At 38.0% G+C, this 23,271-nt stretch overlaps 1 protein-coding gene across 1 annotated transcript in view; it reads right to left on the minus strand.

The window, feature by feature from the left end:
• LOC118806503 (ovochymase-2) overlaps positions 1-21,309 on the minus strand; it is a 31,605-nt gene extending 10,296 nt beyond the window's left edge. The window contains exons 1-12 of the mRNA XM_036567933.1: positions 21,217-21,309; positions 20,985-21,082; positions 19,412-19,584; positions 18,984-19,079; positions 16,701-16,852; positions 16,250-16,436; positions 15,003-15,105; positions 13,723-13,856; positions 11,914-12,054; positions 8,025-8,155; positions 6,293-6,386; positions 4,476-4,607 (exon numbers count right to left, since the gene is read on the minus strand). Of these exons, the coding sequence (XP_036423826.1) occupies positions 4,476-4,607; positions 6,293-6,386; positions 8,025-8,155; positions 11,914-12,054; positions 13,723-13,856; positions 15,003-15,105; positions 16,250-16,436; positions 16,701-16,852; positions 18,984-19,079; positions 19,412-19,584; positions 20,985-21,082; positions 21,217-21,309 (1,534 nt within the window). The remainder of the gene's footprint in view (positions 1-4,475; positions 4,608-6,292; positions 6,387-8,024; positions 8,156-11,913; positions 12,055-13,722; positions 13,857-15,002; positions 15,106-16,249; positions 16,437-16,700; positions 16,853-18,983; positions 19,080-19,411; positions 19,585-20,984; positions 21,083-21,216) is intronic.
• Between the last annotated feature and the right edge of the window lie 1,962 nt (positions 21,310-23,271).

Consider the following 23,271-nt stretch of genomic DNA (forward strand, 5'->3'; position numbering starts at 1 on the left):
TCATGTTTAGTTATTAATTAACCCTCAGAGATGAATAACACTTATTCAGTGTGGCAGCAGTGGAGACTGTCTCATCACTGTGTGATGAGAAAAGGTAAAGAGACAGACAGACAGACAGACAGACAGACCAGACCAGTCTGAGCGGTAAAGAGAAGCTCTCAGAGCAGCGACACTTTCACCTGCTCCTCTGAGTCTGTTCACCAACACACAACAGACTGATCACACCAGCCCAAACAATCAGCTCATCATTTAACACACGCCTGACACTTTTACTGCTGTCAGAGTCACAGGAGCTCACACACACCACGTTCTCCTTCCTCCTTACACACATTTACAGACATCAGCTTTACAGTCGACTGTTCAAAAGAAGCACTCATCATATTAATGATTGTTATTTTATTCAATTATAAGTAAACGTATAGCACGGTCAGACTCCCCTTATTACATTTCCTATCAAAATGACCATTAAGAGCAAGTTATGCATTTTTCATAATATAATCCACTTGTATAAGAAAGAAGAAAGTCAAAGCAAAACACGTAAAAAACAGGGGTTTGAGACACCTGCAAGACCTGGTAGACTGCCCCCAACAACAGTACTGAAAGGTGTTTCGGTCCATCCTTCCACTGTGAGAAAACTCAACACTGTGGGTCTGAAAGGATGTGTACACTGCAAAAAACAGCCTCCTGTCAAGTGAAATGATCTTAATCCTAGTCGATATATCTAATATTCCTTATTTTGAGATTGTTGTGATCTTATTTTAAGATTATTTAACCTATTTCTAGACATTTTTACCTGTGTTAAGTAGCTTTAGTAAGTCAAATTATCTCACTAGACTGGCAGATAAATTAGCTTGTTTCGAGCACATTTCTTAAAACACGCAAAATTATCTGCCAATGTAGTGAGATCATTTTACTTAACAAAATTACTTAAAACAAGTAAAAATGTTTGGAAATAAGTTAAATAATCTTAAATTAAGCTTCAACATCGGCAGGAGAAATTGGAAATTTGATTTATTGACTAGATTTAGAATTTTACTTAACAAGAAACCATTTTTTGCAGTGTAACTGTCAGAAAGCCCTCACTGAGAAAAGCAAACAGACACATCATACTAAAAAGCTGCTGGAGTTCGCAGAACAATGGGCTGACCACCCCAGAATCCAGACCTCAGCGTCACTGAGTGTGTTTGGGATTATTTGGATCGTGAGATAATGAAAATGCAACCAACTCCTAAAACTGAACTTTGGAGGTGTGGAAAAATATCCCCAGTGAGTCTCCTGAAAAGAACGGGAGCTGTAATAAAGGTAAAGAGTGAACACACTAAACATATACTTAGACGTGGAGGTTCTGTGTCATTTTCTCTTGATGAGAAGACGTGTTTTTGGTTTGACATAAGGATTTAAAAATGGTTTTTTTTTTTCGTCTTAACTTCATTGTTCTGCACAACAAAGTGATTCAGTGTGATTTCAGATGACAATTAGGCTCTTAGTTTTACGAGGAAAAAAGTCAACTATAGTCATAAAACACTAAAATCAAGAAATGTAGGCCAAAGTGCTGCTCAATCAATTAAATAATACATATATATATATATATATATATATATATATATATATATATATATATATATTAACTGTCAATGCAAAGATAATATGTAACTAAAATAGTGCCAGAGGAAATACATGAAGGAGAAAAAACACAACAACACATTAAAATAAGTTTAAACGTAAAACAGAAAACACAAAAATGACATAAAAAGTCTCAGATCTTACACAGGGGTACAGGCCATGAGGAAAAGATGGGCCTTCAGAGGGGATTTAACACAAAACAAACACACAAGTTCCACCCAGAAACACTTTTTCATTTGACACACAGGAGGAGCCTCTAAGCATTAGACACAGGTGTGCTACATACTTAAAAAAGATGGTTCTTCAAGGGTTTTTTAGTACAGAAAATAGTTCTATATAGAGCTATGAACACTCAAAGAATCCTTTGCATGATTAAAGGGTTCCTAGCATTATGAAAGGGTTCTTCAAATTGATGGCGAATGCGTTTTATATGGTTCTATATAGAGTTCTATGTGGCACCAAAAAGAGTTTCTCTACTGTTACAAGCTTGACAGCATAACAGTAGTAGAACCCTTTTTGGTGCTATAAAGAACCCTTTTCAAAAAGGTTCTATAGAGAACCATACCCAACAATCTGATGACCTTTTCACAATACAAAGAACCCTTTAATAATGCACAGGGTTCTTTAAGTGTTCATGGTTCTATATAGTACCATCTTTTTTACTAAAGAACCCATGAAGAACCATCCTTTTTAAGAGTGCAGGGTTAGGAAACTTTGGTCAACAAATGCACAGGTGGGGATCCAGAAACCCTCAGCTTTCCGAAAAGGAAGTGTTTTTCGAACCCAAGCCAGTCCGACAACAGCAGAGATGCTTGATCTGCAGCTTCATTAGTGCACAAAACCCATCAGACAGGCTCTGCTGAATTCCCCACTGAAATGCCCTGCATAATCTGCTCTCTCTATAATCTCCACCTCAGAAATCTGTGGACACATAGACCACATACAGCACATCAGCGATGATGCATTTCAATGGACTGTCACACTCCTCTCACTGCAGACTCACTGGTAATACACTGCAGTTCAAACGTTTAGAATCATTCAATCATCGTTTTCATTAATATGAAGCCAGTTTTGCTGCAGGAATGTGTATAAATGGCTCAAATATGATGTTACTACTCAGTTTTATATGTTTCAAATGCTTCGGAGGAAGCTGAACAAAAGGAAGGAATGTTAGATGGTCCTATACAGACTGAGAAAGCTGTAAAGCATTGAAATTATGTTTAATTATGAAAAACATTCATATTTGAAAAGTGGTGATCAAACCTCAAAGTGGAAGACAAGAAATTACCATAAATTAATAATTAAAGTATTTTTATTACTTCATACATTCTTGTTGTTCATAAAAATTGAAATGTTGAATAAAACGTTTCAAAAAATCTCCTGCCACCTAGTTACAGTGTTTTTTATCAGTGACGAACCACTGCAAAAAAAAGGTACCTTTTCAAGTAATATAATCTTAAATCTAGTCGTTAAATCTAATATTTCTCCTGTTCAGATTGTTGTAATCTTATTTTAAGATGATTTCTCTTATTTCCAAACATTTTTACTCATTTTAAGTGATTTTATTACATAAAATTATCTCACTATTTTGGCAGATAACTTCACTTGTCTTAAAACAGTTAAGAATGTCGAGAAATAGGTTAAATAATCTTAAAATAAGCTCACAACGATGTAAACATAAGGAATATTAGATATATCAACTAGAATTAAGATTTAACTTGACAATGTACTGTTCTCGGACTGTATTACAGCCAAAGCTGATTTCTGCTACCATCCCTGTGGAATTTCTAGCAGTACGTTAGTGCTAAGCTAATGCTGGAGCACGTGAATATTTTTTGGCAGTTCTTGATTAAGACCTATTAACATATATTTTGCCTCGTAGTGGTTTCACAGCGACCCTCTTAGGAAAGTTTCCTGGCATAGTTCTAGAATGCATCTAGAACATCCAGAGGGCCTAGAGTGACAAAATTGGCCCCACCTTTGGGAAATCAAAATGTGATTGGTTGATTCCTTTGTCACTAATTATGCTGATGGTTAATCTAACACATCAGGCCTTCTCTTCAGCTCCTGAAGTCCTCAAGAGACCAATAGGAGAGCTTGCTTAGCTATATCTACATATCGTCGCTGTCCAATAAAAAACAGGTATCTTCAAAATAGTAACTTTACAGGAGAAGGCATAAAACACTCTTACCTTTCAATGCAAGTTAATGTAAAGACGTTTTATTCCAAGTGATTTTTTTGAGCATTTCTACTGGTCCCTTGATCATGAAATTTTCACACAACATAAAGCACAGCTGGTGTGTTGAAATGAAGTAGAAAAATAAAAATCGATAAAAATGGAGATACATGGTTTTTGTTGGACAGCGATGATATACGAAAGACAAACAGTTCGTGATTGGCCAGTTTTCTGCAGGGCATTTTAAGAATTTAACACTTTTGTTTTTATCCAAATCTTAACAATGGAACAAGAATAACACTGCAATACGTACAGATTTTAAAAGCAAGATTATATTACATAAAAGTGAACTAAAAATACATTTTTTAGTTCCTAGAAATCATGAGGCCCTCTCTGAAGGCCTAGAAGGCCCTGAGAATTTCCCTCAGATCATTACAGAATATAGTTCTTGTTGTTCATTAAAACTTGATCAATGGAATAAAACACTACCATACACTACATACAGTATAGGTTATAACTGAATAAAATAACTGTAAAGATTAATACGACAAGTGATTCCAAACCTTGGAGCAGTGACGTATGTGTATGCATGTGTATGTTTGTGTGTGTAATTTGTGTTTTCAGTGTAATATGAGCACTGTGGCCGTGCGTGTTTGTTGTCTGTTGATGTTCTCACCTGTTTTGCTGATAAATGAGAGTGTCGCATTGAAGCCTCGGGCAGACACACTGCTGTCACTGCGGAACTGCACCAGCATCACACGACTATAGCTCAATACGGGGGGAGGGACGCCATGACCACACAGCACCACTTTAACCACACAGACGCACAGCAGAGATCCACATTACCCGTGATGCAACCATGCAATTTCATGTCAAATGATACTGCAGTGCAGACCTTCACTGAAAGGTCACAGTGCAGTTTCCCTGCTCTGATCAGACTCATTCAACTCATCAGCTCATCAGAAAGACCTTCAAGAGCTGAAGCAGGTGCTACTTTCAGAGGAGAGTAGAGCAGCTTAGACCCATGCTAATATAAAACACTGTCAGTTTAGTAAATCTGAAAAATGACTTACAGGGGAATTCCATACATTTTCCAAAATTTCAACATAAACCACAGGTTGAGATGTAAACAAAGTCAGAGTGGTTTGACTTGAAATTGTGCATTATAGAGAAACTTACTGACTTCTTTGCAGTGGTGATGATAGGAACCAGGGGTCACGATGTCTACCTGTAGCCATTTTACTTACTATCCAAAACCACCAGTGAACCTACTTAACATTGCTGTCATGCAAAAATCTTGTATCTCCATTTTTGTTGGTTTTTACTTCTATGCATAACTTGAAAACTCAAGTTACCCTTTACATTGTGTTAAAATTTCATGTTGAACAAACTGAAACAGTCCAGTATTTCCAGATTTGGAAAAAAATCTAAAATTAAGTTAAATTAACTTCCGTTACAAGTAAAAAAAAAATGTCATTCTTCTGAAAAGTTAATAGGTTGGGGCTATGAGGTTTTGTGCCAACTGCGATGACATACAGTTTCATATCTAATATGAAGTTTTTAGATGTAATGTTGATGATTGTAATATAGTGGTAAATCGAAAAAAAAAATACTTCTTCTTTTGAAGAAGTAAAAACACATTTTAGGCATCAAGCAATTATCTGTAACCATTTCCTGAGGAAGCTGTTAGAGACATTAAACTCTCTCGTCTGGTTCCCATCACCACCACTGTGAACAATTCTGACTCAGTAAGTTTCTCTAGAATGGAGCATTTCACACCAAACCACTCTGAATGACTTTGCTTACATCTTAACCGTTTAATTAATTATGCAGAGAGTAGCAGATCAAAAACTACTCAAAGAAATGCATCACAAATCAAATTTACGCAGTTTTACCCTTCACTCGAAATATAGTTGAACAGAGAAGACATGTTTAGTGTCTGCATTTGGTTTCTTTAGTTATGCTGGAGTTATGAAGCTACTGTAGCTAACAAACTATAGACTTCTTTTACATTAACTTCACAGATCCAGCAAAACTAAAGTAAGAAAGAAGTTCTGTAAAATTCTATGAGGAACCTTTGTTGGATCTCTATAGAAACATTTTTAAAAGTAGGCCATAAATAACAGGTTCTCCTTTAAAAACCATTTAACCATGCAAAGAACGATTTCAGCATTCATTTCATGGTTGTCTATAAACCCATTTCCTTTAATAAAGAGTCCTTGAAGAACCTGTTAACCTACTTTTACACAGTAGAGAGAATTCAAAGAGGGTGTTGTTAATATGCTACAGTGTGGTATTTTATGATATTTAACTGTAAAAGATGATTGTTTGAAATGTATTAAACAATCCGCCTATAGCAGCAACAAAAAAGGTTATGAGAAAGCTACAAAAGAGTTTGACCGGCTCAAAGGAATGAATTGCTCACAATTTCTAGCGTTAATAAACTGAGCAGTGAGTGGCGTTTTTCAGGGAGAAGGACTTTCGTCAGCTTACCGATTTCCTCTCTTGCTTCAGTGTCCCCAAACACAGCCAGCGAGTCGTACTCACACCTCTCTGAGTGCTCCAGGTCAAAGTCAACAAACTCAAGCTGCAAAGAAAAAGAGAGAAAAACATTCCACAATGCATTAGAACCCCATGCACTGGTGTGTAGGCCCACAGAAATATCTGCTTAGTCATGCCACGTAAAAAAACACTTACATTACAAACACAATACTGCCACTCTTATGAACAACGTAGATGATGAGTGGACATATTCTGTATTTGTGCCAACACTAGTGAACTACTTATGTCCTTTAAAAAAGCCTAACTGTTTGTAACACATTAAGGCCTTAACTTGGAGACTCATTATTCAGTTACAAAATGTAAGACTTGCTGTTTGGTGACTACAATAAATAATTCAATAACTACTACTAAACCAATATTTAGTTCTTGAAGTGTGGAACTACATATGCAGTTTAAGTTAGATGTGTCGGAAGTTTTTCAGACCATGTCATTAGTCTTTGTGTAATACCATCACCCACACAGGCTCAAAAAGAAGGTCAAATGGAAAATCAACATCATACTGATGAAGATGTGATAATTCACTCACATTCTCGGAAGAAATGTTCTTTACACGTTTTTGACTGAGTCCTCTTTGAGTGCTCTTTCAACACATTTGCGGTCATCGGACTCATCCACTCAGGGAAGGGTTCTGAAGCACAACCCATATTAGAATGTACTTTTACACGTTATGTGCAGTTACACATTTCCACCAGAGGGGTCCCCAAACCCCCAAATCGTACATAGTTTAAGTAAACTAAAGTAGGTCATGTAATAATGTTATTAGCAGTACACTAGAATTACAAGTCCTTTATTTTGCTTTTACTTTAATTTTGCACATATTTGCACTGTAAATGAAATTTCTGACTTGTTAAAATTGCTTTAACAGTTAAACAGTTAAACTTTAACAGTTATTACATAAAATGGTCATGAATATGCTGCCCGATGCCTGACACACTGTTTATTGGAAGTTTAGAGAAAATATTGGCCTAAAACTTCTTTTTATATATATATTCATAGCAGAGAGCTACATGCAGGGCACTGTGAGGCATAAGAGTGCCCAAAGGGGAAGTCGTGGGCTGGAAGTTAGCGTACCAGTCCAAGCAGTATTGGTCAATGCTTCCAAAGAATTGTATAAAAAGACACATGTAGGTTCACTTGTTGGCAGGAATAGTAAATATGGGTGAAAAGCGTTGAAAACACGACCCCTGGTTTCTATCACTACCACTGTTAAGAAATTGAGTTGGCAATTGAGGTTTTTCCCAATGACTTTTTTTTCTCAGTGATGGAAATCTGCAGAAATTTTGGAAAACTGGTCAACCTCCCCTTTGAGTAAAGTGATTTTAAAAAAGGTTACTAGTTTTAAAGAAAAATAAAATATCAGCTGATCAGAAAAGAAAAAGAGCCAGAATATCATTCCATCTCTAACTCTAATCTTTAGGGGTCCTATGTGTTTAGACTGTAATAATTACAGTCGGTGGGCTGCTGTTCACTGTAATGTGGGGGGTGAATTGCTGTGACGTGGTTTTAACGTAAGTGAGTATCGTGTTGTCTCTGGCAGTGAAACCGATCAGGAGAGAGACTCCACTCTCGCTGCATATTCAAACAGTCGATTAATGCATTCATGAGGCGGCGTCCAGCGAGGAGCTGACCAGGCCAGGCCAGGCCAGGCCGCAGATTTCATTACCTTGACGATGTGACCCTGCGGGGCGTGGATGATCCAGCGGCACTGGGTGCTGTTGCCATAGCGCTGGGGGTAGTTAGGGCTCTGCAGGACCCCCTGGGATTCAAACTGTGCCACTGTGCCGCAGCCCGGCCCTGAGCAAACACAAAAGGGAGGCACTGGTGGAGCCAAGCATGCTTGAACACACCACACACACACCCATATACACACTCACACACTGTCTAATCTCCCTGCGGACAATGCCGGCTTCCCTGAAACACAAACACGGCTTCGTTCCGGCGGCTGTATCGTGTTTCTATCAGCCAGGGGTCATGTGGAGGAGAACGACAATGCTGGTGTTTTAATCCTGACTGCTGATACTTATAATATAAATGTTCATAATATACATCTATACGGCTCAAATCTTTAACTGTATATACTGTAACTATATGCATTTTGAATAGTAATGTAAGTGTGAAAAAGTCAGGGGACACCTTTCATTTATTCAATTTTCACTTAAAATGAATTGAGGTACAAATTCATTTTTCAGCATCAGGAAAAAGCAGCGGCTTATTTAGCTAAATATGAAAATTTTCAGTTGTAGTGTTTCCACCATTTGCTTTTATTGCAGCTTCTATTCTTTACAGGAGACTTGCTTTCGGCTTTTCAAGGAAATCTGCAGGAATATTTTTCCACACCTCCAAAGTTCAGATTCAGTGATGTTCAGGTCTGGACTCTGGAGTGGTCGGTCCATTGTTCAGCTTCTTTGTTTGATGTGTCCGTCTCCTTTTCTCAGTGAGGTTCTTTTTGACAGCTACACATCCTTTCAGACCCATAGCGCTGAGTCGTCTTCTCACAGTGGAAGGATGGACAGAAACACCTGTGGATGTTTTCAGATCTGAAGCAGCTTGATTTTCTCCTCTCTCTCAAAGATGAAAGCTTTAAGTTCTGTTTATCTGATGGGGCCAGTTTTGATGGTCTACCAGGTCTTGCATGGTTGTTATGAGTCTCATTTTCTCTGTAGCTTGTAATCTTTTTTTGTTTTGAAAGCTCATCTTTTTGATTTATTTTCAGTTGCATTTCCTCTGTTTTATGCAATTGGATTATCTTCTGTCTAATATCAACATAAATAGCTCCTGAAAAATTAATAACAGGTGCTTAATAGCCGTTTGAATGGCAGCCCTGACAAAAAAATTATACTTAAAATTCAATTTATTAAGTGAACGTAAGCAAAGTTCAAGTATATTTCCCAAGTATATTTTATGTAGTAAGTATAATTATATCAAAGTTCTAGTAGTATACTTATAAGTGTAGTATTTCAATACTTTTTGGGACTAAATTGGCCCACTTTTTAGTTTATAAAAGTATATATTTTTAATATGTTTATGTGTAAAAGTAGTAAACTTTAATAACACTACTAGTTTACATCTGAGGTCTATTTTGCACTTCAACTATACTGTGAAATACACTATAAGTGAACTTATATATACTAGTTATATACTTCTAGCCTACTTTTTTTTAGTTTATGAAGGTATATTTTATATTATACATTTTATATTTATATTATATAAGTATAATTACAACACAAGCATATACAGGTATATGAATAAGTACATACAAGTATGTGTATAAATACAATTATAGGCCAAATATACTTAAACTTTTCTGCATACTTGCCAGTATCAGCCAAGTTTCCTTATATATAATTTTGTCTAAAATATCTTTGATAAATATATAAAAAGTAAACCGAGAGCACACTCACTTGAATAAACATCTTTTCTGTAAGGGTGTATATATTGTGGTTTTGCTTTTGCTGTTTTTTAATCTATGTTGGCCCCTGGACCAAATTTGTTGTACATCTTGTACGAATCAAAAGGATTGTAATTGTAACCTGATTATAAACTCTTCTATGTCTATCTCTTGGCGATCCGGTTGTTATGGACACACCCCCTCTGAGGGACACTCAAGGGGCCCGCCTGAGCTCTGGCAGCATAAAGGGACAACATATGACAAACTCTAAGGGGACCCAGGTCCCCCCCCAACACACAAACACATACACCTGTCCAGAGAGCTAAACACGCCCAGCCAGCCTGCTGATGAAAAACACTCCAGTAAGACAGGTTGGGCTACCAGCATGAAGCTCATTAAACCTAGAGATGAGATCATGTGATGGAAATGTGGGGATACAGGGACAGGAAAATGAGAGACTGTTTGGATGTTTATCTCTCTGTGTATGCACCTGTGGCTTTGTTTACCATGTAGTGCATGTTTGGCGTCTTCTTTAGAGACTAACATTGCAAATAAACACTAGAAGTCAATAGTCACCCAAATTTTCCATAAATACATCCCCAAAACTTCTTTCAACCTACTCAAACAAATCCAGGTCTTCTTTGAGGTCATGCATGTGTTTTAGGACGCAGCACGACTTCCAATGGACTATAAAACTTATTTTAGACTAAATTTTAGACAACAGGTGATTTATGTTGCTTCTTTCTTATAAATAACTTGGATTTTTGAACTAAAGATGTATGTTTATGATTAGAAACAACAGGAATGACAAATGTAATCTAGTGTCCATTTGCTTGTGTGACATCTGTGCATGCAAAGAGGAGTCAGAATTCAACATAACACCCCTGTTTTAAATGCCCACAGTGTTAAGCTACACTATGAAGTTTTCTTCATTTTTGTTGTTCACAGTAAGTCAAACTGTGAGTTTTGGAACATTTTAGTTAATGTTGCACTTTTATTATTCTTTTTATTTATTTTATTAGCAATTTTCACTTTATAGCTACTGCCAATTTATTGTTTTACATCTTATATTTCTTTATTACATTAACTTGTCGTTGCAATTTTAATGGTTTATTGATTTTTTAACATTTTTTACTATTACATTTACTATTATGATTATTATGGCTGTTTTTAGCATTTGATATGTTTTCACAATCCATTTTTTTCAAATCCTGTTTACTGTATTGGCTCGGCTACATTGTGAATGAGGGTCTCCCTCAATGCACTCCAAGTTTAAGTAAAGGTTGATTGATTGTTTGACAAGTCTATGTGAATCCTTTTAGTCCTGGATTTGGTTTGAGTGGGTTGAGAGAAGTTTTGGGGATGTATTTATGAAAAAATTTGGGTGACTATTGACTTCTAGTGTTCGTTAGCAACATTAAACTTGTAGCCCCTGCACAAAACAAAATAAACAAAATTTGGGCATCAAAAATGTCTTGGCTGCTCAACTACGTGTTTGATAAGTGGAGAATTTTATAAATTAGAAATTCACAAAACTATTCCTTTAAGCTTCTTTGTTTTCTCATACGCTTTAAAACGTGATGCGCTGACTTGACTTGAATAAAGGCCACATGAACAAAGAGCCATTACATCAACACAATTACTTCTAAAAGTAAGTAAACTAAACATTTGTTTGCTGCAATATGTTTTATTAATGTAGAAACAATTAAGACTCAATGCACTTATTTTTTCTAAGGCTTATTATTCAGCAACTACAAGGAAATCAATGCAAAATAACTTATTTATTACTAAGTTATAAAATGCAACTTAACAATAGCTCACTGACAAGCTGCAAATATCAAAAGGTTTGAGGGCAAAAACGTTATGTTTCAAATGCGTGCACACACATGCATGCAATGCACGTACTTAAAAGTTCCGGGTGCATACTTTCACTTATAAAAATGTTGTACGTCTGTCATGATCCCACACACAAGGTTAAGAATGAAGCCCCAAACTTCTGTGAAGTCATTGGTTCCATTCATCACTGTCACTAAAACATCAAGCAGGCTTTTTCTAACAACAGGAATCAACTGACTTGCCCTGTCGCCCATTCTTTTATGTAAGCCTTACTGAGAAGCAGCTTTGCAGTGGTCTGACTGGTTTGAACATTTTCCCTTCAGCTCACCCAAAGTGTAGTCAACCTCCACGGCTCGGAACCGGACAGAGAAGCCAGACCCTGTTATGCTGAAATCGGACATGAACTGGACCGTGGAAGTGCTGGAGGGGATGAGCAGCGGAGGAGGGGGCACACTGCCACAGAAATGGCCTGCGTGGGGAACGGCAGGAAGAATACAGCTCAGAAACACTGATAAACAGTCTCCTTCTCATATACGTACATAACTCATATATTTTATTTATGAAAAGTATCTCAAGTTGTGCTTTTAAAGTGTGCACATCTCCCAATGTCTGAAACACTGCTCAAGATTCTCATCCTGCTGACTGACACATGTGAGCTCAAATGTTTGGATGTATTTTTATTTTTTACCCAATTTTCTCCCTAATTCAGGGAATCCCACCTACTAGCTAAGTTTAAGCCTTTACCCTCTAGACGTGAGGGTAAAGGCTAGCTTGTGACACATAAAGCGCCACAGCCATTGCAAAGTCACTGGACAGCTCAACACCCCTGGAGGAGAATGCTAACTGCTAATTCTGTTCCCCCTGTCACACAATGCTACCAAGCTGGGCTAGTAGCCTGCTAGCATGCTACCATGTCTTCCAAGTCCAAGGAGGGGGCAGTGAGGAACAGATTATTCATTTAATAGAATTCATATAATGTAATGTACTCACCCTCAGCAGGTGAGCCTCACTGTGCTTATCGGCCAGCCATGCAAACTTTGCAAAAACTTTCTGTGAGGGAGCTCTTTGTGGCATTAAACTCTTCAGACGTCTGGTTCCTATCACCACCACTGTGAACAATTCTGACTTGGTAAATTTCTCTAGATGAGAGATTCCACATCAGACCACTCTGAACGACTTTGTTTCCATCTTATCCAAGATTTTGATATAATGGTGGAATTCCCCTGTATTATAAAGTATTATAAAGTAGTTTACTGCTACGGCTTACGCACCTTTTCTGTCATTATTTTTGTGTGAGAAAAGGGAAATGTGTCAGCTCACAATGATTTCTGTGATGATTTCGCAATGATTTCATTTCCTGAGGGAAATGTTGAGGCCCAGTAGATGGTGTTAAAACTGTTGCTGAAATGGACAGGAGGGGTTTGGCCTTCTAGCATAAAGCAGAAGCTAACAGAACTTCAGCACAAGTTCCCAAATGTCTCTCCCGCCTACACTCACACAGTGTCTCCTCATACTGCCAGCATATATTGAAGATGTCATCTGGACTTGCTAATGGTTTATGAAACCCCTAAAATCACAGACTTATTACATCCAAGCTTATTATTCGGTGACTACATGGCCTAAAATATAAACTGGCTGAGTTTTTCTTAAATTATACAATTGTGTAATAGGAGTTTGGGCCTGCCAGCGAGTCCTGGCCATTTAACCTCCTAAAATCCCAGGCTTACTACATACTAAGGCTTATTATTCAGTAACAGGGAGTTCAGCGTAAACTGGTTGAGCTATTCTTAGGCTATAGAAGCGTCTTATAAAACTTTGGGCCCACTGGCAGGCCCTGGCCATTTAAGAGGTTAAGGGTCCAAAGTGTGAAGCACTGTTGAAGAGTGCTGTCCCATAAATTTATATATAGTCAACACAGTTTGTTCACAGTACAGAATTATGCAGTCTCAGCACAGCAAATCATGTTGGAACACTAGATGAGCTGTTTTCTGTCTGCTTCCAGTTTTCCTTGTTCTAATAATCCGATTTAAATCATCAGTTAAAGTTGGAGCAGGTAAAGAACTGCAGAGGTTAGAAGTGTATGTTCATATTAAAAGCTGAAGTAGTGTCTCTGTTTGCACACTGGCATCACCCTGACCTAGAGGCATGCTTTCATCAGCAAACACAGTGAGGTGGTCACTGTAGCACAGAGAGTCGTTCTCCAGGTCAAACTCCAGGAATTCCAGAAGGATGTTTTTGCCTTCTGGCACACTGATGAACCAGGAACACACCCTGCCCAAAAACAACAATATTCCAGGTTCAGTCATTCTGAAACTACCAGTAACTACCAAACTATCAGTACTGGAGTTAAGAGCCCTTAATCTGTGGAGTACATAGTACATACTACATTGTATCTTGTTGACTTAACAGAGTCAGTTTAAATAAAATGCAGCTAGCCTGGATTGACTGCCTTGTTTACTGTGTATGTCCTCAAAGGACATTTCCTATACAATTTAAAAAGAGTTCTGCACTTGTACGTAATAAATTGCATAGCTGTTGCATAATGAGTTACATTTAAATTCGGTTTGCAGATTTGAGTCTGCATGTTAAACCTTTTCCATTAGTTTCTATTAGTTGATGTCAAAGATTAATTAAAAAACATGTAGGGGGAGCAGTATGACAATATTTATAACTGTTGTGGTATATTACGTAACAATACAGTCATATGCAAAAGTTTGTGCACCCCTGTTCAAATTATATGTTGTGTTGAAGTGAAAATAAGTTAACACACCCTCTACAGAGAAAACACGTGCACATTTTAATGCACAATTTTGCACAATGTTTTTTTTTAATAGAAATTTGTGCTAAAATTTACAGGAAATGCCATTTGCAAGGTCCCTGTAGAGAATGAGTTCATTTATTTTTAAATCAACAAAAATGCTGGTTGACCAGGGGTGCTCAAACTTTTGCATATGACTGCTTTTCTGAGCTTGTTGTGAACAGTGCCAGTGCTTAAAGAACACCGACCACCTGCTTGTTTCATTACTAAAGACAGTATAAATAGACCTGTGTAACTGGATTTAGAGCAGCATGTGAAATGCTGAGTGAAAATCTTTGCACTTTCAGTTCTTGATTGTGTTTTTTAAATGTGGCACTGCTGGCTGTGTTATTTTTTTTTACCAGATGTCAGAAATACAAAATATTGAAATGCATACTTCTCAAAGTATCATGATATTATATTGTTGCCATATCGCTCACTCCTAAGAACATGGCAAAAATGGAAAGGATGTTTTTCTTTCTGCAAAAAAATGTACTCTCTACAATAAACAATCATCAAAAACCTTGATAAAATATTAAATTAATACAATATTAATTTGTATTAATTAAAGGGATTTTAAATGTCTGGCAGATGAGTATGACACTGCTGTAATGACTCACTCGTTATTGCTGTAGTTCAGGCCGGGATGAGCTGGGTTTCGGATGATGACATCAGAGCCTGTTAGAACTCCGTCTCCCACACTGCACTGGGAGCCTGCTGTTCCTGCGATAAGTCACATCAGAGTTGACAGCTTTATTCCAAAGAACAATATGGATCAAATGGCAACCCTCATGTTTAGATTATTAAAAGTGCTATATAAGAAAGCACAAACATTACTGTAGTAAAAAAAACAAAAACAAAACAAAAAAACAGCCTTGTATCTTCAAAATGGAAACTCTCTAAGAGAAGGCAAAAGATAAGAGGGATATTCCATCCTAAAACTTTATTTTTTATTTTTATTATTAATGATTTTAATATGTAGTTTGTCTACAATACCCATCATGCATTACAGAAATACACCACACAACCATTGGGAATTTCTCGTGTCAGCCGATCCTTACTGCTAGCCTAGCCACTGATCTACAGGCTAATAAATACAGCTAAGTGTAACTCTCACCTCAGTTGTACAGAAAGCAGTGATTCTGTCTTTGTTCAGCACAAAATGGACACCAGAGTCAAGTTTTTATCCTTTCAGTCAAGGAAATGAAGCCAAACTGAGGTAATGTGTTTAGTTAGCCAGCCAATTTGCTACCTTTAGCTTTTAGCTGGTTGTCCTCTTCATTTGACGAGTCATTTTTGTGTTGTTTGAGTAATCTGTTCTGTCCATTGTGATGACGGTTTAAAGACCGTTGCTACAGTTGCACGGCTGCAATAACACAGCTTTCTAACAGTAACATTATGTATCTCAGCAGATTTCTTCCTTTTGCCAATGTAGTTTTTCAAAGGTTCCTCCCACCTTCAAGATACACCATCAGAGATGAGGTTTCCTAGTCTTTAATTTGGAAAATCTCACTCTAATGACTACTGCGGCTCCACTGTAGGATGGGAAGAAGCATGTTTACAACAAATGGATCCATTTCTCATTTTGGCCAGAGTGCACCTTTAATGTTAATGTATATTAATGTAATTAGAGCAGTTTGGGACCATTTCTATTCGCCCATTCATTATGAAATATTCACACAGTGTAAAGAACAGCTCGTAACCATTGCCCATGGTTATGTAGGCTCCATTGAGTTCCATTGAGTATTTCTTAGTGTAATGGCGGACTCTCGCCACAGAGGGCTGTTTTCAAATGGTGTAAAAGTAAAAAAAAATGGAATAATAAGGTTTTGGTATCACATTGACGCCAATCCAGAGACAAGCAAACCTTTTCTGAGCAGCCACTTGAGGAACAGTGGGACATTAGTAAACACTGCAGGTGAGCCTTGTGCAGTCCGAGGTTTCATCCTGTTGTTGATCCAGCTGCGGCCGCACCCTTTTCCCCAAGAAGTGACTCCAGCCACCACCCACTGTCCATCTGCCCGGGGGCAAAGCAGAGGACCACCCGAGTCCCCCTGACATACAAACATACAGAGTGGAGTGTAAGCCAGCCCCCAATTTCAGTACCGAGGACCTGATTTACCCAAAACCCCACTGAAAACCAATCAGTTTAGCATGTTGGAGCGAGTATCAGTCTGAATTCTCCCTCTAAAGGAGCAGATTCCATTAGAGCAGGGCCTTTACTCTAGAGAGATTCGTCAAAGACTACGTTATGTTCATGGTAGCTTTGGAGTATCCCACTGGGGGCCTAGATTAGCTAATAGAGGTGAGATTTGTACCTGGCAGGCGTCTTTCCCTCCTTCCTCTGGTCCAGCACACAGCACTGTGAAGTGCTCTTGTCCCAGTCTAAGCATCTGCAGGACGTGCTGGCACACAGCTGACTCCACCAGATCCAACTCCACCTCATGAAGAACTGGAGTTAAGGGACCCCCTGAGAACAAAGAAAACCACCAAACACTCAGCACCATCCAAATATTCCAACCCCCCCCAAATATTATCTGTCAGCTGAGATCTGATTGGCGTCTGACATTTGCTTCTGTAATTTTGCACTGGAGCTACGAGGCTAATGTAGCTAAAAAAAGGCAAACTGCATACCTGAATAATCACACATTTGCCTCAAACTGTGCTAAGTAATCCCAAATATATTTGTTTTACGGTTTCTGACACTGTACGAAAACAGACAAAATACAGACAAAGTTCAGGCTTCAAAATGGCGGCTCCTGTGTTTAGCAATGTAACATACTTTTGTTCGTCTTTACAGATAACAGAATGTCAAACGATCTGAGAAACCACACAAATTACTGTATATTTTGGAGACTTCTCTGGTGAAAATGTGTAATCGCACACAACGTGCTGAAGAATGTTTTGTAAGGTTGGTTCCCTGCTGAAAAAACAGGGCAGACCAGCAAGCATTTCATGCTAGTCTAAGCTGGTCTATACTGGTCTAAGCTGGTTTATACAGGTGTAGTGCTGATCTGGTTCTGGTTTAGCTGGTCACCCCAGCATGGTCATGCTGGCTGACCGGTGTGCTAACATTCAAAACACAACATATGCTGGTTTTGCTGGTGACCAGCCATGCTGGTCTAAACTGGTTTTCTAGTAGGGTTGTGTTTCGGTCCCTCTTCCTGAGCGGAAGCCTCTTTGTGAACATGGTGAGGGATGTTTCTTCTGAGGATGAGAGTGAATTATCTATTATTGTCATCATATCTTCATTAGCATAATGTTGATTTTGCACTTGAGACCTGAACATCGAGCCAGACCTTCTTTTTGAGCCTCTGCGTGTGACGTTAATATGTAAACATGTTAGACAGAGGCCATATTTTAGCATATTTTTTCTCCTGGCTCAGAAACAACTACTTCTTTCACTTTTAACAAAAAATCTTGTATGGTAATGCTTGATACTTTTTACTGAGCAAATCTTTACATTAGGTGGAACTGAACAATGTGTGGATAAACCTATGCCGCATATGGCTAAGCATGTAGTGGCTTCTCTGGGCCTGGCAAAAATGGTGCCAAATGTTGTTTAACATGTAAATTTGTGTCTGGACATTACATATGGACATTACAATATGGACATTACATCGATGGTTCCTTTCATTTTACTCTCTTATGTTTGCTGCCTCAAGAACAAACTGGACTAAGCATATGCAAATGAGCACAAAAACATTCAGACAAACTATAACTGTTACATTCATGTGTATACGTATAATAATTTAGGGGTTAAACCAGCAGCCCCCACCTCAAGTGGTGTAGCCCTGGTTTGCTGACTGTAACTGAGTCTTGTACAGTGGACAGAGATCAGACGCCTCTACAGGCGCTGCACTATTTAAGGTGGAACAGTTCAAATAAAAAGGTAACAACAGCATTGAGAGATTATCAGTTAAAAAAGTTCATTACCGCTTTTTGCATTACCAGTATAGTAGCTTTCATAGGTGAATCATGTGTAGATGGTGGCAAGATGGCACTGAGACGACAAGAATGAAAAGCTACTTAATAAGGATGAGGACATATCCGAGCAGGCGGGCAGTGAGAAATGCTGAGCTCAACTTACTTAGCTTAGCATTTGCAGCAGCACATTGACTGTCATGATTGTGTCATATTTTAGATAAAAGATTTTGCCAATTTTTGTCTGGCCACCTTGGTTATCTCAGTGTAGCGCATAAATAACAAATGCGAGTATTTCAGCATGGTCTTCTGTGTGGAGAGGTGAATTGTTTTTGCAGTAGGAGGTTCTCACCCCTTCCCTTTCCCCACTCATTGCTCGCTAGCAGCTCAACACAGAATCACAGCTTTTCACATACAGAGATAACAATGTCCTAGTTCATCTGATAACAGAGCTACACTGAAAAAAGTGTATTTGATTATATTAATCAAAAATATCCAAGATGGTTTCCACTCCTTCTGCAGAACGGCCACTAGAAGGCCTGCAGAAAGAAGATATTGTCCACTATGTGGAAGCTTTTCACTGAAGGAATTCCTTTAAAGCATAGGCCAGCAGTTGAGCAGTAACCACATCTGTTTCTCAACAACCCAGATGTGGGTACCCTGTTTAATCAACTTACTCTCTTTTGTCCGTCCCCATCCAGCAACGAGACACGTGGTCTTTGGAGGAAAGATCTCACCGGGAAGAGGAAGACATGCCGGCTGGACGAATTCACCTGTCAATGAAATGCACTGATGAGCGTATGATATGCCTTACAGAGCTGTGATTGTGAGCGTGGTCAGACACGTTTACTCACTGCTGAGCAAATGTTTACTCTGTGTTTACTCACAAGATTTATTCCTCTGGTAAAACATACCTGGAAACTTTTCAAATACAGCCTCAGAGATTTACCTTTTCCTTTTAATGAAATTCTTTTTTTTTTTAAACCTCAAAATATGTCATAAAGCTCAATGTGAGTTTAAAATATGCAGTACAGTGCAAATAAACTCAGGCCATGTTGTGAGTGTATTACAGGCTTTCACAGTAGAGAGTATGTGAGCAACTTGCTGAATTGGATGGTTCCCTGAAGCTCCAGTAGAGCGATGTCGTAGCTCATGGGAACGGTGGGTTGGTACTGCTCATGAAGCTTTACGCTCTTCACCCGAAACCTCCGTTCCCCTCGGTCCATCACCCTCTGGTCATGCTCGCCCACCACGGCCTCCACGCTGCACAGGAAATCCCTGCAGGGCAACCAGCAGGTAGCAGAACACTTAGGAGCACATAAGACTTTTCCTTTATTAAATATTATGTATACTAAGCAGCACTTTTGGGCAACAATTGTAGTTGAAAGTGCTATGCATGTTACTAAACTTATGGACAAACTGCAGAGCTGTTCTTTGGTAACCTCTAAAGGTCCACGAACAGGGTCACACTCTAGTTCTCACTTTTGTAACAGAATAGCTTACATGCTTTATAGGAGTTATTGAAGAGTTAATGGAAGTTACTGACTATCATTATTACTCCTTTTTTATTTATATTTAAAAGGTCCATATCCTACATTTGTATTTTGTTTTTTCCCCAGCAGTCAACTTATCACATTAGTGTAGGTTAGCAATAGCAGCTGTACTTCATTTTTACATGACATCTCTTCATCCCTGAATTTTTGTTTTTGCTACTGTGCCTTAAAACTGCTATATGTAAATTTACTCTGTTCTGATTGGCTGCCCTGTTTTGTGCCACATTCAAAAAGAAATCCAGACTGAAACACTTTGTAACTTCAGTAAGAGTGGGTGGAGCTAAACTGCTGTGACTAGGAGGAATATATGTAAATACACTTGATTTTGTGAAATCACAAAAATAATGAATTCCTGATTTTTTTGTAGCTTAAATTATGTATATGAACCATATGGACTGAATGAATGGTATATTTCGAAACTTTAACAGTGTTTATATAGTAAATCTAAGCTTCTTATTTTAAAAAATGAGGAAAGTTCTGTTTTCCATGATATGGGCCCTTTAATCTTGATTAATGTGTTTTAAGACCAGTAACAAGGTCTGTGTTGTTCATTTTAAGGCTTATCACTATTACTACTATTATTACTATTAATATTAGTAGAATAATAATTTTGTACGTAGTTTGACCCCATGTGAGCCTTGGTTCCTCCCAAGGTTTCTTCCTCAGCTCTGAGGGAGTTTTTCCTGGCCACTGTCGCCCCTGGCTTGCTCACCTGGAGGATTTACATTTCATGTTGAAACTTTGTCCTAAACGGATTTCTGTGAAGCTGCTTTGTGACAACATCAGTTGTAAAAAGCGCTGTACAAATAAATTTGATTTGATTTGATTTGATTTATCATTTAGTAACTATAATGAAACTAATTTGCAATGTAAGGAAGGTGAGTTCCTGAAGTTTAGGGGTTAAAAATAAAGGATGAAAATCTATTATTATTATTATTATTATTATTATTATCATCAATATACTATTTATTATTACTGTTAGTAGTTATAGTAGTAGCGGTAGTGTTGCTGTTGGTGGTTGTATTGTAGTTGTCTTTAGTTGTTCTTGTTGGTGTTTATTGTTGTTGTTGTTGTTGTTGTTGTTGTTGTTTTCTTAGAGTGAAAGGATGAAACAGGAGAGCCTACTCTGAGGAATCTGAGAAGCAGTGAGCTGCAGTCAGGAGCCAGCGGTCAGCAAGGATGGCAGCTCCGCAGAAATGAGAACCCCTGAACCTCAGAGATACCTGAGTAAATCCACACAGCTGAGGTTATTCATCTATAACCACAGAATGTCACAGTAGAGCATAAAACTTCCACATCACTCTGTTCTACTGTATTTACTGCAGAGCCTACAGATACAATCCAAACAGGTACGTGCCAGCCATGGGTGAGAACCGTAAGACACCTCTGACCCTCCAACGACCCTCAAAGAACGATCAACCGTCCTTATCTGTGGAGAGCCACACTTCATTCCTGAATGACAAACAGTTCATCTCATTTACTTTTATTGACATACAAACTTACCATCATATCAAAATGACCAATAATGTAATGTAATGGACAAAGTAATGTATATAGAAATGTATGTATAGAAATATTCCAGAATTACTTAATAATATAAAATTAGGAATAAAAGTTTTCATTTCAGGCACTTCATGAAGGGGAATTTTACTAATTTTCAAAAATTTCTTTATGCTTCAATTATTGAGATGTAAACAAAGTCATTCAGAGTGGTTTGATGTGAGATGATTAATTAACCAGCTGTTAAAATGTACCTTTTTGAATTTCTTTACAGTGATGGTGATAGGAACCATGCCATTTATTTACTATCTAAGATGACTGGTGAAGAAGATGTGTCTTCTGATGTAATGTCTTCAGATTTATCATGGTAAAATAGTGATAAGTATGAAAAAATATGTTTCCTTTGGTGCTATTTTGCCTTACTACACCCTGCATGTACCCTTCCACCATGAATAGACTTTTAAGAGGACATTTTAGGCCAAAACACTGATGTCTCAGACATTATTCAACTTATTAATAATCATTTCATGTAGCAACTTTCTGTGAAGGAGCTTTTAGAGGCATTAAATGCTTGGACATCTGGTTCGTATCACCACCACTGTGAACAACTGTCACTCTGACTCTCTAGAACACAGCATTTCACATCAACATCAAACCACTCTGAATGACTTTGTTTTCACTTTAGTCGTGTAATTTTGCCGAAATTTTGAAAACTCGCTGGATTTTCCCTTTTTAGCACTTTATTTGTATGGTACACTTCAGATGCTTCGTAGATACTTAATTTACTTTCAAGTTATATTCAACTAAATATCTACTAAATTCACTCTAATTTTCGACTCTAAGCCTGGCTCTAATCCTGACCCTAACCTTGACCTCAACCCAAAATCTAAACCCAACCTTCACGCTGCTCCTAGCCCTAATCCCGGTCCAAATCCTAACCCTAACCCCACTGTTTAGAATCTGTTTAGAGTTTTAACACATAGTTTGTTAACAATGTAAACATCTGTAGATAATCTGTCGGGGACTATAGTGGACAATCCAAATAAAGTGAGACCTTCCCCTTTAACACTGGATCAATCTACATGACTTACATTACATACACACTGTCTGTTGGAGCCAATGTGCTCAATTTGGCTATAACGTAGCTAAGAATTAGACTCGGGGAGTAAATGGTTTCAAAAATCTTTTACGGCATCAAAAGAACCTAAATAGTACCTCTATTTTCAAGACTGTGAACAATGACACTAAAAAGTATCCCATTCAATTGAATCATACAAAACCATGACCTGCTTCAGTTACAGTGCAGTTGAAATGTTAATGTGATCAGTGCAGTATATCCTTACCATTGAGAAGAGCAGTGTTGTCAGTATGTGAGTGGTACACCAGACAGAGGACAACTGCAGTGGTCATAAGAGATGAGCTGGCCATCCTTCAGTCTCTGCTGCCACTTCAGCCTGGAGCATTTATATAGGAGTTTTGGGGGGGGGGGTGTCACAAAGGCAAATGACTGGGTTGTTATTAACTACATTAAAGGGGCCATGTTCTACATTGTTCTTGCATTTTTAATCTTAACAATATTATTATTATCTTTTTTTAAAAGAACACTTTTAATTAAGCAATTCATTTAGTAATTTATTAACTGGAAATTAACAGGCTGGGAATAATATATGTATGCAAACTCTGTTCTCATAGGCTACTGTGTCCTGAACCTCCTTCAAAAAATGGACTGGAAATTGGAATAAACTATTCAATTCAAACTCATATCACCAGGAAATTGGGAAATGGTACTCATATTGGGTGTGTGGATCTTTTGGAAGGCTACAGTAATGTATTTGCCTTCTGACAGCCAGGAACAGCAGAACGTTTAAAGGGCCCATATCATGGAAACCTGACTTTTCCTCACTTTCTTGAA

Source organism: Colossoma macropomum, unplaced genomic scaffold (assembly GCF_904425465.1).
Source record: "Colossoma macropomum unplaced genomic scaffold, Colossoma_macropomum, whole genome shotgun sequence".
Lineage (NCBI taxonomy): Eukaryota > Metazoa > Chordata > Actinopteri > Characiformes > Serrasalmidae > Colossoma > Colossoma macropomum.